Raw genomic sequence first — 16,723 nt, 5'->3', positions numbered from 1 at the left:
AGTGGCGCTATCATAGCTCACTGCAGCCTCAAACTCCTGGGCTTAAGCAGTCCTCCCTTCCCAGCCTCCCGAGTAGCTGGGTCTACAGGCGTGCACCACATGATCAGCTGATTTTTTAATTTTTTTTTTTTGTAGAGATAGAGTCTCCCTATGTTGCCCAGGCTGGTCTCAAACTCCTGGCCTCAAGCAGTCCTCCAACCTTGGCCTCCCAAAGCACTGGGATTACAAGGGTGAGCCACCATACCTGGCTTCCTTCTCCTTTAAATATGTTAGATATGGTAGCCAGAAAATGTAAAGTGGAAAGGATTTAAAATGCTTATTAAATGGCTTAAATAAGCAGAACAACAAAATGTAAATCTAAAATATTGTGGGCTTCCTGCACAACTCATGACCAAAGATGTGAAATGAAAAACAGACTACAGGATCCCCAAGGTAGCTAACAGGGAACAGAGGAGAGGTGACAAATAGCGACAGCTGTGCAGATCCAGTTCCTTAAGATCTGCCAATTATAACAAAACAAAGGGACATGGACAATTTGTTGTGTAATTCTCACATTTCTTATATAGTTTTAAAAAACTCCATTTAAAAAAAAAACTCAACTGGAATAGGCCTTGATTACCCTCCTTCAGAATCTCCCGTGAGTCCTCTACCCTCTCAGCCATCTTATTACTTCCATTGTGGTGCAATAGGAGTTGTGATTGAACCATTCCCACAAAGAGCTCCTGATTTATGCAACCCATATATTTTTCTTTTTTACTTTAGGCATCTACCTCCAGGATTAATTCAGATGTCATTCTTCTTGTCCTTAATGTAAATAATGCAAACTTTATTTTGTTCATAACTGAATTATTATTCAATACAGTCACCACTAGGCATATATGGCTTCTTAAATATAAATTTATAAAAATAAAAATTCACTTCCTCAGTCTCACTAACAACATTTCAAATGCCTAGTAGCCGCATGTAGATAGTAGCTACTGCATTAGACAGTGAAGATATAGAACATTTCCATTGTTACACAAAGTTCTATTGAACAGCTCTGCTTTAAAGAATGTGTTATTTGGGGGATTTATATTGTCTTCTATGTTGCACAAAAATCACATTGGTCTTTATGCAACTTGACAACTTAAGAAGGTTGACCCTCACAGAATGATGATTTTACTCTGGGTGGTGATCATATAAGATCACTTAATGAACTCTGATCTGTAACACCTTAACTGACCCCAAGCTGAATTTTATAGGGTGTCTGTCCCCCAAAATGATTCCCTAAAGAAGTAATAAAATTTGTTTGAATCAGACCTTGAACATTTTCCCTGTGTTTCTGTGTTTATCTCAAAATAGACAGAGATCACTGTTTTTTTAATGTGGCATATCTGACTGCTTTATCAGACTGCTAAAATCAGGAGCATGTAATGAGATAGCTCTCCTTCAATCACTTTGTAACCAAGTACTCATATCTTCTACATTCCTTTTTAGAAAGATCTATAATATCTCCCTTTATTCAACCGATTTTTGGCTTGTTCCTCTTTCTGCATCCCAACATCCTAGAGCATTATCTAAAACACACAGTAGGTACTAAGAATGTGTTTGAGTGAACGAGCTAAAAATGACTTTTGGATTTGACTTTAGAAGATTACCAGATTAGGAAAATCTGGCTCTGCTCAGGAAAGTTCATCTAGGAAAATTTCAAGTCTATGTGCTCCATTAATCAGCTGGCTTTTCTTTTTCTAATATGAGGCTTCGTCCATAGGTTTCCTAATTAAGGAGTTATGTAAACCATGCCTCTGTTTCCTTTCTATAGATCAACACAAGAAACTGTGCACATTTTCTCATTTTACTTACTTTGAGCATCTCCTTTAGGCTTTATCCTTCAAACACTGAAAGAAAACACATAAGTCTTCTGTCTCCAGAACTTCCTTTGGCATTAATATTGATTGTTAGTGTTAAATTTTACGGGGTGGATATACTTAAAAGAATGTCATTACCTTGCTGGCCTTGATGTTGTAATTATAGAATAATGTCGTTATAAATGCCAGCTTTTTAAAAAAAATTATTCTGAGGATTACATTATCATTCACTCATTTACTCAACAAATAATTATTGAGCAGACATTATTCCACACACTGCATAGCTAATGATTTGAACCAATGGCTAAAGAATTGCACAGTTTTAGATCATTTAGATGCTTAAAAAATAAAAAACAGGTTGAGAGCTTTGAACATTTGTTTGAGCAGTTGTACTTCCTAAAATTGTAATTATTTCTATTTAAAAAGAAATCATACACTCTGTCCGGAAGTTAGCTGCATTCCCATTTAAAAATAGTTTTCCATATACTAGAATTAGTTGAGAGAGTGCAGTATTTAAATTACGTAGATAAATTACCCCCAAATAAATAATCTCTGTTTTTGGAGAGGTTTCCACTAATGAGGACTTACAAAAATTAAGTCAGCCAGCTGCTATACGACTGACATTCTTTAAAGTGGTCTTTATATCTGTTTATTTGAGGCTAAACCCAAAGTTTTCTTTGGAAATCAGGTTTGTTTTATTGTTTGGCATGAAGTTGATATCCCCTGTGATTTGCCAGTTGTTGCTTATATTTGACTATGGTAGGCCTCAGCACAGTAATAATGCCCAGGTAGATTAGGCCCCTTCTTCCTAAGCTGCTGATGCCTGCTGGAGGGGGATGATACACTGAGCGCTAGGTTCAGCCAATGAGAGACCCTATTCATTTGACAAGGCTGTTGCACAGTGATGGTGTGTGGTTTATAAACTCTTCATATTCCCTGCTATGCGCTAGTGGAGGCGATGGTCTCTTATTTTGTTCTGCCTTCTCTTTCTTATCTGTATTACTTGTTTTGAGCCCTGGGGAGAAAATTAGGGACGAAGATTGAAATTATAGTTTAAATAGGAAGATAAGTTCTATTTATTTGGGTTTTAATGCTTTTATTCAGCAAACATTTGTTGAACACCAACTATCTCCCTGGTGCCAGGCTAAGTGCTGGGAATACTAATGTATTTTTCAAGGACTTCTGATCTTTGGGAGAGATAGACATGGGGCTGGACTTTTAGGACCATGATAGTTGCTGTGATGCAGATATTTAAAGGTTTAATGAAAGCCTTTGCCTGGAGGAGTCTGGAAGAGGGTCACAAAAGGCATATCTTTTACTTGTAGCAAATGGAGAGCCACTGAAGAATTTTGAATAGAGGCACAATCAGGATTTTTTAAAAGATTCTGTGAGCTACCTATGAGATGACAGGAGGCAGAGAGATCAACCAGGAAGTCATGCTACTCCTGCACAAGTGGGTCATTGTTAGTGTTCTTTATCCCTAGCACCCTAAGACTGTAATGATTACCTACCAGGTCATAAGCAAACATTTGTTTGCTTTCCAGAACATGATATAGGGCCCGTCAGTCTGAAGACATTTTTTTTTTTTTTTGAGATGGAATCTCACTCTGTAGCCCAAGCTGCAGTGCAGTGGCATGATGGTGGCTCACTGCAACCTCCACTTCCCAGGTTCAAGCGATTCTCATGCCTCAGCCTCCCGAATATCTGGGACTACAGGCACATGCCACCACCCCCAGCTGATTTTTTGTATTTTAGTAGAGATGGGGTTTCACCATGTTGCCCAGGGTGGTCTCGAACTTCTGAGCTCAGGCGATCCACCCACCTCGGCCTCCCGAAGTGCTGGGATTACAGGCATGAGCCACCGCGCCCGGCCTGAAGACATTTTTAAGTGGGGAGAAAGTAAAGAGGTAGATTATGGAAGCTCAGAAAAAGAGAAAAGTAAGTTTTGAGTGTGGTTTAGTCAAACATATTTGTCCAAAAGAATGTTTTTAGCATATAGCAAGGCAAGATTTAGAACACAATCTATTTTTTTCTGTTTAGAACACTGGTATGCCACAAAAATGTAGAGTATGTGATGTTATATTAGGCCTGCTGAAAGCTGAGCTTGGTGTCTGGTCCCAGGGGCTTGACAGGAATGTACAAGATTAAAAGTTTAAAATAAAAACAGCTAAGATACCAAGCTTTTAAAACATTGACCCAAATGATTGGAATTCAGTTAGGAGAACTTGTCTTTCTTGGAGGAAAAAAACTAAAAGTGCAAACCAGTTTTAGACTTAGGAGAATGGCTTGACCTACTTGCATGGGCTGTGGAATGTTTGTGGTTTCATTTGGAACGCATAAGTTTCTGATTCTCATGTGGAAATCTCCTTAGCTCCCAGGAGATCGTATCCTGCTATTTGGGAAGAGAAGCCACATTACTTATCTTTATTTCCTTGCTACCTTGGCTGTCCATTTCCATTTTGAATTGATGACCAACTCTGTTGACTCTGTCTCTCAGTCCGGCAGCCACTTACTGCATACCTGCTGTGCGCCTTACATCACATCAGGTTCTGAGGGGATGTAAAAACACACACTTTATAAAAGGCTGAAAATGCTCTAGTAAAGCAAAAAGTGCTAAGAGAACACAGAGGAAGAAGCTATGGCTTCCAGTTTGAGGTGGAGGAGTAGAGAGTAGGGAAGGCTTCATTTGGTAAGTGCCATTTGAGCTAGGCCAAGGACAGACACCCTTGCTAAGGCAAAAATGTAAAAATAAAAATATGGAACATATTAACAGGAAATGAGTGATTCATAGGAAGGGTTGATGAGAAATAGTGGTAGATAAGACAGAGAGCCTTGACCAACTTGCTGAGGAGTTTGAACTTCATTCTCTAGCTGGCAGAAAGTCACACGATCAGCCATTCTTCACCTCCTCTGATAAGCATTAAAGAGCTGCTGATGATGATAGACCTTCTTTCCCTTGTCAGTTCTGAGGTTATAAAAGAAAAAAAGGTACTTTTGGAATTCTCCATTTCTCTCATGTCCGTGATTATTTTTGTTTCTTCTAATTTGGAGAAATGGGTAGAACATGGTTGCCCATAAAGCTTCTTATAGGGCCCACACTGGAATAGGTAAGAATAGGTTCATGTTCTAGTTTTCTTATTTATTCCATTCTGCTCTCAGCCCAGATTCTTTGCTTGGTCTTGGGTTCACAAATGAGACACAGTCCATTCCCTCAATGAGCAAACCAGTAGGGAATTCAGAACGGAACACAAGTCAAGGGTTGTAAGTGCTTACAGAGAAATATTCACAGGGTCTATCTGAGGGCCCAAGAAAGGTCAATTCTGGGGAGTGGAGTAAGAAATATTCCCTAGAAACAGAATATTTAAAGATGAGAGGAGTGGGAAACTATTCCTGGAAGAGGATCAGCATGAGCAAAGACACAAAGCACAAAGGAAGCGTAAAATTGGCCAAGAGTGCTGGAGAAACCGCAAGTAGTTTGGTGGCTCTGACTTAGGATATAAGAGGAAATGCGACGAGAAACAGGTATATCAGGGCCAGATCATGAAAGGCTCACTTTCTTTGCTTGAAGACGATCTTTAGGACAGAATTTTTTAAAGCAGAGAAGTGTCATGAAATGCTTTGGCATTTGAAAAACATCTCTCTAGTGGTTTGTGTGGTGAGGGAGGTAAAACTGGAGACAGCAATAATAGGAGACTGTCACAGTTGTCAGGCAAGGATGATAGGGCCTCAGCTGGTGCAATTCACTGCTTCTAACCTTCTCCGTGGTGCTTCATCTCTGAAAGGTCTAGGTAAGCAACTGAAAAATTAGGACTTATTACAAAGCATACTTCTGTTGTCTTGTAAATAAACCATGGTCTGACGTCTCACATTAGCCAAGAGAAAATAGGGCTGGGGCAGCTTTGGGAAGGAGACCCCACCATCACAGGAAACATTCAGTAAATGCCAAGCCCCTACATCCTTAGTTAAGGGCACAGAGGAATGAGAAGATAAGACTGGAAACTGAATTGATGGTTGTTTCTAAGAATGGATTGTTGATTTTCTTTATTGAGATATAATTTATATTCCATAAAATTCACCCTGCTAAAGTGTGCAATTCAGTTAGTTTTAGTATATTCACAGAATTTTGCAGGCATCACTAATGTCTAATTTCAGAGCATTTTCATCATCCCAAACAGAAACCCATTAGCAGTCACTGTCCATTCTCCCCTTCCCCCAGCCCCTTACAACAGCTAATCTACTTTCTGTCTCTATGCCTTTATATATTTCTGGAAATTTCATATAAGTGGAATCATATAATATGTGGTCATTTTTGACTGACTTCTCTCACTTAGCATAATGTTTTCAAGGTTTTTCCATGTTTTAGCATACATACATCAGTACTTCACTCCTCTTATGCCTGAATAATAGTCAATTGTATGGGTATACCACATTTAATTTATCCATTCATCAGGTGATGGACATCTGGTTTGTTTCTACTTTTTGGCTATTATAAATGCTGCTGCTTATGAACATTTGCATATAAAGTTTTGGTGGACATGTTTTCAGTTGTCTTGGCTATATACCCAGGAGTCGAAATGCTGGGTCAAATAGTAACTGTATGTTTAACTTTTTGAGGAACTACCAAAATATTTTCCAAGATGGTGGCACCATTTTAGATTCCTACTAGCAATGTATAAGCATTTGAATTTCTCCACATCCTCACCAACACTTGCCTGTGTCTTTTATTACAGCTAACCTAGTAGATGTGAAATGATGTCTCAGTTTGCATTTACCTCATGAGTGATGATGCCAAACATCTTTCCACACACACTGGCCATTTATATATCTTCTTTGAAGAAATAGCTATGCAAATCTTTTACCCGTTTTTACTTGGGTTATTTATCTTTTTCAAGAGTTCCTTATATATTCTGAATATAAGTCTCTTATCAGATATGTAATTTGAACATATTTTCTCCCATTCTGTGAGTTGTCTTTTTTACTTTCTTAAAGATGTCCTTTGAAGCATAAAAGTTTATAATTTTTATTGACTTCCAATCTACTTTTTCTTTTGTTACTTATACTTTAGGTATCATATCTAAGAAACCATTACCTAACCCAAGGTTGCAAAGATTTATTCCTACTTGTTTTTAAGAGTTTTTAGTTTTAGCTCTTATATTTAAATTTTTCATACATTTTTAGTTAATTTTTGTGTATAGTGTGAGGTAGGGATTCAATATCAATATTTTGCTTGAAACTGTTCTTTCCCTGTTGAATTGTTTTGGCAATCTTGTCAAAAATCAGTTGGCCTTAAATATAAGTGTTCACTTCTGCACTCTCAAATATGTTTCATTCATCTATATTTCTATTCTTACGCCAGTACCACATACTCTTGATTACTATAATTTTGTAATAAGTTGGAATTGGAAAGTGTAACTTTTCCAACTTTATTCTTTTTAAAGACTTTGACCACTCTAGGTTTCTTCTATTTCCATATGAATTTTAGGATGAGCCTGCCAGTTTCTGCAAGAAGTCTAACTGGAATTTTGATAGGGATTACATTAAATCTGTAGATCAATTTTGGGAATATTTCCCTTTTAACAATATAAAGTCTCTGATCCATGAGCATAAGATATCTTTCCATTTGCTTTTTAGTTTCTTTCAGTGATGTTTTATAGTTTTCAAAGTACAAGTCTTACACTAGTTTTGTTAGGTTTATTTCTGGTTACTTTATCCTTTTTGATGGTGTTGTAAATAGAATTGTCTTCTTAATTTTATTTTGGATCATTCATTTATAATGTATAGAAATGAATTGGTTTTTGTATGTTGATCTTGTATCCTGTAAACTTGCTGAACTGGTATATTCATTCTAATAGTTTTTTTGTGTGTGGATTTGCTACGCTTCTCAATATACACGATTATATTATCTGTGAATGATGAGATAGTTTTACTTTCCTCTTTACAATCTGGATGTCTTTATCTCTTTTTCTTTCCTAATATCCCTGACTAGAACCTCCTGTACAACATAGAATAGAAATGGGTGAGGTGCAGTGGCTCACACCTGTAATCCCATCACTTTGGGAGGCCAAGGCAGGCAGGTCACTTGAGCTCAGGAGTTTGAGACCAGCCTGAGCAACATGGCAAAACCCTGTCTCTATGAAAAATAGTCCTGGCTACTTGGGGGACTGAGGTGGAAGGATCACTTGAGCCTGGGAGGTCAAGGCTGCAGTGAGCTGAGATTGTGCCACTGCACTCCAGCCTGGGTGACAAAGCGAGACCCTGTCTGGAAAAAAAAAAGACACAAAGAAAAAAAAAAAAGAAATGGCAAGAACGCAAATCCTTGTCTTGTTCCTGATATTACAGGAGAAATTTCCAATCTTTTATCATTAATTATGATGTTAGCTCTTTTACAAAGATGCCCTTTCCTTTATCAGGTTGAGGATGTTCTCTTCTGTTTCTAGTTCATTGAGTGTTATTATTATGGAAAGGTGTTTGGTTTTATCAAATGTTTTTTGTGCATCTATTAAGGTGATTATGTGAGCTTTTTTCCCCCTTTATTCCGTTGGCATGGTATATTACATTGATTGATTTTCAGATGTTAAACCAACCTTGCATTCCTGGAATAAATCCCACCTTGTTGTGGTGTATAATCCTTTTTTATATGTTGCTGGATTCGGTTTGCTAGCATATTGTGTAGATTTTCACATCTGTATTCATAAAAGACATTAGTCTCTAGTTTTCTTTTTATGTCTTTGTCTAGTTTTAGTATTTAGGTAATATTGGCTCCATTGAATTCAAGTTGGGAAGCATTCCTTCCTCCTGTTCTATTTTTTGGAAAAGTTTTCAAAGGATTGGTATTAATACTTCTTTAAACATTTGGTAGAATTCATCAGTGAAGCCATCTGGTCCTGGGTTTTTCTTTGTGGGAATTTTTTAAAATACTAATTCAATTTCTTTCCTTATTATAGATATCTATAGAATTTTACTACTTTCTGTCTTTCAGTAGTAAATATTTATTCCTTCATTCAAGAAGTTGTTATTGTTGATTCTATCTAGACCTTGTTCTTGGCACAGAGATTACAGCAGTGAATAAAATAAAAGCTCTGGCCATCTTGAAGCTTAGCATTCTCATATTTTTTCTCTTCTCTTACTCTCTTGCTCTCTCTCTCCCCCTCCCTCCCTCTAAATATATATATATAGACACAATTTATATATATATTATATGTGTATATATATGTGTGTTGTTTGTTTATATTTAATATTGTTCTATTACTTATAAAAATATTACTACATGACATGGGTGGAGAAAAGAGATCCTTGAGTTTGCAATATATATTGCTGTAGCTTATATAAATTCTTAGATATTCTTGAAGAAAGTAGTGTGCATGGGAAATGGATATAGTCATGTGCTATATAATGATGTTTTGGTCAACAATGGACTGCACAAACAACACTGGTCTCATAGGATTATGATGGAGCTGAAAAACTCCTGTTACCTAGTGACATAGCCATTGTGACATCACAGCGCAAGGCATTACTCACGTGTTTGTGGTGATGCTGGTGTAAACAAACCTACTGCACTGCCAGTCATAAAAGTATAGCACATACAATTATGTATAGTACATAATACTTGGTGATAAACTACTGAGTTACTGGTTTATGCATTTTCTGTACTATTACCATAACTTTAAAATGTACTCCTACTTATTTTTAAAAAACTGTAAAACAGCCTCAGGCATGTCCTTCAGGAGGTATACCAGAAGAAGGCATTGTTATCTTAGGAGATGACAGCTCCATGTGTGTTACTGCCCCTGAAGACCTGCCACTGGGACAGGATGTGGAGGTGGAAGACCGTGATACTGATATTCTTGACCCTGTGTAGGCCTTTGTCATCATTGTCCCTGTCTTCACATGGTGTTTTTTCTTATAAGGACACCAGTCATACTGGATTAGGGCCCACTCTAATGACCTCATCTTAACTTGATTACATCTACAAAGACTTTATTTCCAAATAAGGTCACATTCACATGTACCAGGGGTTAGGACTAGTAATATGTGTGTTTGTGTCTTCGTTTTTAACAAAAAAGTTTATAAAAAAAAAAGTTTTGTTTAAATAGGGAAAGATTTGTAGCATAAAGACACAAAGAAAAAACAATATTTTTTTTTTTTTTTTTTTGAGACAGAGTCTCGCTCTGTCACCCAGGCTGGAGTGCAGTGGTATGATCTCGGCTCACTGCAACCTCTGCCTCCCAGGTTCAAACGATTCTCCTACTTTAGCCTCCTGAGTAGCTGGGACTATAGGCATGCGCCACCATGCCTGGCTAATTTTTGTATTTTTAGTACAGACACGGTTTCCATGTTGGCCAGGCTGGTCTCAAACTCCTGGCCTCAAGTGGTCCACCCACCTTGGCCTTCCAAAGTGCTGGGATTATAGGCATAAGCCACCGTGCCTGGCCCAAAGAAAAAATATTTTGAAATAGTGTACAGTGTATCTTAAGCTAAGTGTTATTATAAAAGTTAAACAAAATTTACAAAGTTAAACAAAATTTAAGTTTATAAAGTTAAAAAGTTAAGTAAGCTAAGGTTAATTTATTATTGGAGAAAATTTTTTAAATAAATTTAGTATAGCCTAAGTATACAGTATATATAAAGTCTACAGGAGTGTATGGTAATAATATGCAAGGCCTTTACATTCACTCACCACTCACTCGGTGACTCACCCAGGGCTACTTCCAGTCCTGCAGGCTCCTTTCTTGGTAAGTGCGCTATATAAGCATACCATTTTTTATCTTTTATACTGTATTTTTACTGTACCTTTTCTACATTTAGATACACAAGTAGTGTGTTAGTCCATTTTCACACTGCTGATAAAGTCATATCCAAGACTGGGCAATTTACAAAAGAAGGAGGTTTATTGAACTTACAGTTCCACATGGCTGGGGAGGCCTCACAATCATGGTGGAAGGCAAGGAGGAGCAAGTCACATCTTATGTGAATGGCAGCAGGCAAAGAGAGAGCTTATGCAGAGGAACTCCTCTTTTTAAAACCGTCAGATCTTGTGAGACTTACTCACTATCATGAGAACAGCATGGGGAAGACCTGCCCCCATGATTCAGTTACCTCCCACCAGGTCCCTCCCACAACACGTGGGAATTCAAGATGAAATTTGGGTGGGGACACAGCCAAACCATATCATTCCACCCCTTGCCCCTCCCAGATCTCATGTCCTCACATTTCAAAACCTATCAGGCCTTTCCAACAGTCCCCTAAAGTCTTAACTCATTTCAACATTAACTCAAAAGTCCATAGTCCAAAGTCTCATCCGAGACAAGGCAAGTCCCTTCCACCCATGAGCCTGTAAAATCAAAAGCAAGTTAATTACTTCCTAGATACATTGCAGGTACAGTCATTGGGTAAATACAGCCATTCCAAATGGGAGAAATTGGCCAGAACAAAGGGGCTACAGGCCCCACACAAGTCTGAAATCCAGCGGGGCAGTCAAATCTTAAAGTTCCAAAATGATCTCCCTTGACTCCATGTCTTGCATCCGGGTCATGATGATGCAAGACATGGGTTCCCATGGTCTTGGGCAGCTCCATCCCTGTGGCTTTGCAGGGTATAGCCTCCCTCCCAGCTGCTTTGAGGGGCTGGCATTGAGTGTCTGTGGCTTTTCCACACACATGGTGCAAGCTGTCAGTGGATCTACCATTCTGGGATCTGGAGGACAGTGGCCCTCTTCTCACAGCTCCACTAGGCAGTGCCTCAGTAGGGACTCTTTGTGGGGGCTCCGACCCCACATTTCCCTTTCACACTGCCCTAGCAGAGGTTCTCCATGAGGGCCCGACCCCTGCAGCCAACTTCTGCCTCAGCATCCAGGTGTTTTCATACATCCTCTGAAACCTAGGCAGAGGTTCCCAAACCCCAGTTCTTGACCTCTGTGCACTCACAGGCTCAACACCACATGGAAGCTGCCAAGGCTTGGGGCTTGCACCCTCTGAAGCCACAGCCTGAGCTCTACAGTGGCCCCTTTCAGCCATGGCTGGAGTGGTTAAGATACAGGGCACCAAGTCCCTAGGCTGCACACAGCAAGGGGACCCTGGGCCTGGCCCACGAAACTACTTTTTCCTCCTAGGCCTTCGGGCCTGTGATGGGAGGGGCTGCCATGAAGACCGTTGACATGCCCTGGAGAAATAGTTCCCATTGTCTTGGGGATTAACCTTCAGCTCCTCGTTACTTATGCAAGTTTCTGCAAATTTCTGCAACCAGCTTGAATTTCTCTTCAGAAAAATGGTATTTTATTTTCTATCACATTGACAGGCTGCAAATTTTCTGATTTTTATTTTATTTTTATTTTTATTTATTTATTTTTTTGGAGACGGGGTCTCACTCTGTCACCAATACTGGAGTACAGTGGCATGATCCCGGCTCACTGCAATCTCCACCTCCGAGGTTCAAGCGATTCTCCTGGCTCAGCCTCCTGAGTAGCTGGGACTACAGGTGTCTGCCACCACACCTGGCTAATTTTTGTATTTTTAGTAGAGACAGGGTTTCACCCTGTTGGCCAGGCTGGTCTCAAACTCCTGACCTCAAGTGATCCACCCGCCTCAGCCTCTCAAAGTGCTGGGATTACAGGCATGAGCCACTGCGCCAAACCAAATTTTCTGAACTTTTATGCTCTGCTTCCCTTATAAAACTGAATGCCTTTAACAGCACCTAGGTCACCTCTTGAATGCTTTGCTGCTTAGAAAATTCTTCTGCCAGATACCCTAAGTCTTCTCTCTCAAGTTCAAAGTTCCACAAATCTCTAGGGCAGGGCCAAATTGCTCCAGTCTCTTTGCTAAAACATAACAAGAGTCAGCTTTGCTCTAGTTCACAACGAGTTCCTTATCTCCATCTGAGACCACCTCAGCCTGGACCTTATTGTTCATATCACTATCAGCACTTTTGTCAAAGCCATTCAACAAGTCTCTAGGAAGCTGCAAACTTTTCCACATTTCCCTGTCTTCTTCTGAGCCCTCCACACTGTTCTAACCTCTGCCTGCTACCTAGTTCCAAAGTTGCTTCCACATTTTCGGGTATCTTTTCAGCAACACCCCACTCTACTGGTACCAATTGACTGTATTAGTCCATTTTCACACTGCTGATAAAGACATACACGAGACCAGGCAATTTACAAAAGAAAGAGGTTTATTGGACTTAACAGTTCCACATGGCTGGGGAGGCCTCACAATCATGGCAGAGAGCAAGGAGGAGCAAGTCACATCGTATGTGGATGGCAGCAGGCAAAGAGAGAGAACGTGTGCAGGGGAACTCCTCTTTTTAAAACCCTCAGATCTCATGAGACTTATTCTCTATCATGAGAACAGTACGGGAAAGACCTGTGCTGACTCAGTTACCTCCCACTGGGTCCCTCCCACAACATGTGGGAATTCAAGATGAGATTTGCGTGGGGACACAGCCAAACCATATCCAGTAATTAACATTGTGTTATAATTGCCCACAGTATTCAGTACAGTACCATGTTGTACAGGTTTGTAGCCTATAAGCAGTGGGCTATACCATGTAGCCTAGGTGTGTAGTAGGCTGTACCATCTAGGTTCGTGTAAGTACACTCTATGATTTTTGCGTAGTGATGAGATTGCCTAACTCTCTCAGAATTTATCCCTGTCATAAGCAACACTTACTATTACAATCCCAGATTATATTGGTGCTTACCGTTGACATGCTGCAAGGACGTGATTTTAACAAAACAAACCACCACCCCTATTCATTGTCATCCTCAGCACCATCCAGCACCTTCTACTCTATATGAACAATAGTAGGAGAATGTATGAGTCTCCTAGGACTGCTGTAAAAAAGTACCACAAATGGGTGGCTTAAAACAACACAAATATATTCTCTCACAGTTATGGAGGCTAGGAGTCTGAAATCAAGGTGTCAGCAAGGCTACGTTCCCTCTGAGACAGTGGGTAGATTCCTTTCTTGCCTTTGTCTGGCATCTGGTAGTGGCCATCAATGCTTGGTATTCCTTAGTCTGCACCTGTGTCACTCCAGACTCTGCCTCCAATGTCATGTAGTGTTTTCCCTCTCTGTCCCTGTCTTTACATGGTGTTTTTTCTTCTTATAAGGACATCAGCCATATTGGATTAGGGCCCATCCTAATGACCTCATCTTAACTATTAAATCTACAAAGACTTCCAAGAGGTCACATTCATAGGTACCAGGGGTTAGCACTTCAACATACCTTTTTGGGGGATATAATTCAACCCATAACAGGGCCTTATAACTCTGAGATCTTGAGTAGAGGCCTCATTTTAATAACAGAACTAATTTTTAATAGCCTTTATAGAAGTTTCATGTATATTTTTCTGTCTTTAAAAAATAATGTGTTCTCTCTGTTATACAATAAGCCCTGAAGGTATATTCAAACACACATGTGTTTTATCTTTTTCTAATCATAAATGCTGGAAACTAAGCACAGGTGAATGGTTCTCTAACTAGGGCTTATAAAAGATGTTGAAAGATAGTATCTCTCAAATCACAATGTATATGCCCACCAAAATAAAAGAGAATCACATAAGAGTTTGGGAATTCGTGTTCAGAACAGAAGTTGACTGCTCATATACACTGTTCCCCTTACCACAATCACAGGAATCTTTTACGTAGACCAGTTTAAGCAATGTCAGAATCCATCTCTATAGTAAAATAAATAGCATGGCTTTTGAAATTGTATTCATGTGTTGGAAAATGTTATATGCATGACAAGTGCTATATATAATACAATGTAACTTTGGAATAAAAAGAACAGAATAGTATCTTCTGAGCCCCTGTCTAATGGTCACATTGCTAGTTTCAATTCTGTTTTTAATAACGCTTCCAAGTATTTTCTTTATCCACAATGCTATCATCTCTACTCTGTCACAATCCAAGTATATTCAAGTGTCTGTCATCCCTTAATATTCTGGTGTGGTGAATATATAGCACTCCGAAGGGTAGGACTGGAGAATCTGGTTTCCTTTTTGAAAACAAAACTCATCACCCAAACCAGTGCCCTGTTCCTAGACAGGGCCAAGACATTATGCATATTTGTTGTTCCCACCAAGGCTTGGATACTTCAATGTTTAGGTATTTGTTCTTTGGTTGTTCTCTTTTCCCATTTTGAACTAAAGAGTTGACTTATTCTTACATTCCCATGGCTACCTCACTCATTTCTGCTCAAGTTTCAGTTATAAAATTAGATTGAAAACTTTACTTACTCTTTTCTTTTTATTGCTTTAAAAACAATACAGGGCAATCTAGAGCAGCCATGATACCTCCCAAGCAGCCACGACAGCCCAAGGGAGCTGTGGACGATGCCATCGCCTTTGGAGGGAAAACAGACCAAGAAGCACCCAATGCTTCCCAACCTACACCACCCCCACTGCCAAAGAAGATGATCATAAGAGCCAATACAGAGCCAATCTCCAAGGACCTCCAAAAATCCATGGAAAGTAGTCTTTGTGTCATGGCTAATCCCACCTATGATATCGACCCCAACTGGGATGCCAGCAGTGCTGGTTCTTCCATCAGCTATGAACTCAAAGGACTGGACATTGAGTCTTATGACTCCTTGGAAAGGCCTTTGCGCAAGGAGAGACCTGTCCCCTCAGCAGCAAACAGCATTTCCAGCTTAACCACTCTCAGTATTAAGGATAGATTTTCCAACAGCATGGAATCCCTCTCCAGCCGGCGTGGGCCCTCTTGCAGACAGGGCCAAGGCATCCAGAAGCCGCAGAGACAAGCACTTTATCGAGGACTTGAGAATCGGGAGGAAGTAGTGGGTAAAATCCGAAGCCTTCATACAGATGCCTTGAAGAAACTGGCTGTTAAATGCGAAGACCTTTTCATGGCTGGGCAGAAAGACCAGCTCCGTTTTGGAGTGGACAGCTGGTCAGACTTCAGGCTAACCAGTGACAAACCATGTTGTGAGGCAGGTGATGCGGTTTACTATACTGCTTCATATGCAAAAGATCCACTTAATAACTATGCAGTCAAGGTAAGAAAATATAAATCTCATGTTAAGTCTTAACCAGTACATTGTTACTGGGATGGATTCATTCTGCTTTTCTCCTTTCTTTCCTTCATTCCTCCATTCAGCAAATTATTGAGCATCTACCTCTTACCCAGATACTAGATTAAGCAGGGGGCTTATTTATTATTTAAAGAAAACAGATACGTAACTTAACAGAATTACAACAGTATACTGCATGCAAAGATAGAGGTAAACAAGAATTCTATGGGATCTTGGAGATACCTTAACCCAAACTCTAGAAGTCAAAGAAGTCTTTTTTTTTTTTTTGAGATGGAGTTTCACTCTTGTTGCCCATTGTGGAATACAATGGTGCAATCTCGGCTCACTGCAACCTCCGCCTCCCAGGTTCAAGCAATTATTGTGCCTCAGCCTCCCGAGTAGCTGGGATTACAGGTACCTGCCACCACGCCCTGCTAATTTTTATATTTTTAGTGGAGATGGGGTTTCACCATGTTGGCCAGGCTGGTCTCAAACTCCTGATCTCAGGTGATCCTCCCGCCTTGGCCTCCCAAAGTGCTGGGATTACAGGTGTGAGCCACCATGCCCAGCCAAAGAAGTCCTTTTAAAGTAGGTAACCTGGCCAGGCATGGTGGTTCATGGCTATAATCCCAGCACTTTGGGAGCCCAAACCAGGTGGATAGCTTGAGCCCAGGAGTTCGAGACCAGCCTAGGCAACGTGGTGAAACCCTGTCTCTAAAAAAAAAATAGAAAAAATTAGCCAAATGTAGTGGCTCGTGCCTGTAGTCCCAGCCACCCAGGAGGCTGAGGTGGGAGGATCACCTGAGCCCAGGAGGTCAGGGCTGAAGTGAGCCATGATCGGGTCACTGCA

At 40.0% G+C, this 16,723-nt stretch overlaps 1 protein-coding gene across 46 annotated transcripts in view; it reads left to right on the top strand.

Annotated features, from left to right (window-relative positions):
* PEAK1 (pseudopodium enriched atypical kinase 1) overlaps window positions 1–16,723 on the top strand; it is a 310,954-nt gene that overhangs the window by 270,228 nt on the left and 24,003 nt on the right. For all 46 annotated transcript variants that reach the window (XM_019011089.4, XM_063699071.1, XM_063699070.1 and 43 more), the window contains one exon: window positions 15,113–15,858. In XM_019011089.4, coding sequence (XP_018866634.1) covers window positions 15,113–15,858 — 746 coding nt within the window. The remainder of the gene's footprint in view (window positions 1–15,112; window positions 15,859–16,723) is intronic.

This window comes from Gorilla gorilla, chromosome 16 (assembly GCF_029281585.2).
Source record: "Gorilla gorilla gorilla isolate KB3781 chromosome 16, NHGRI_mGorGor1-v2.1_pri, whole genome shotgun sequence".
Lineage (NCBI taxonomy): Eukaryota > Metazoa > Chordata > Mammalia > Primates > Hominidae > Gorilla > Gorilla gorilla.
This window is presented reverse-complemented; position numbering and strand designations above follow the sequence as displayed.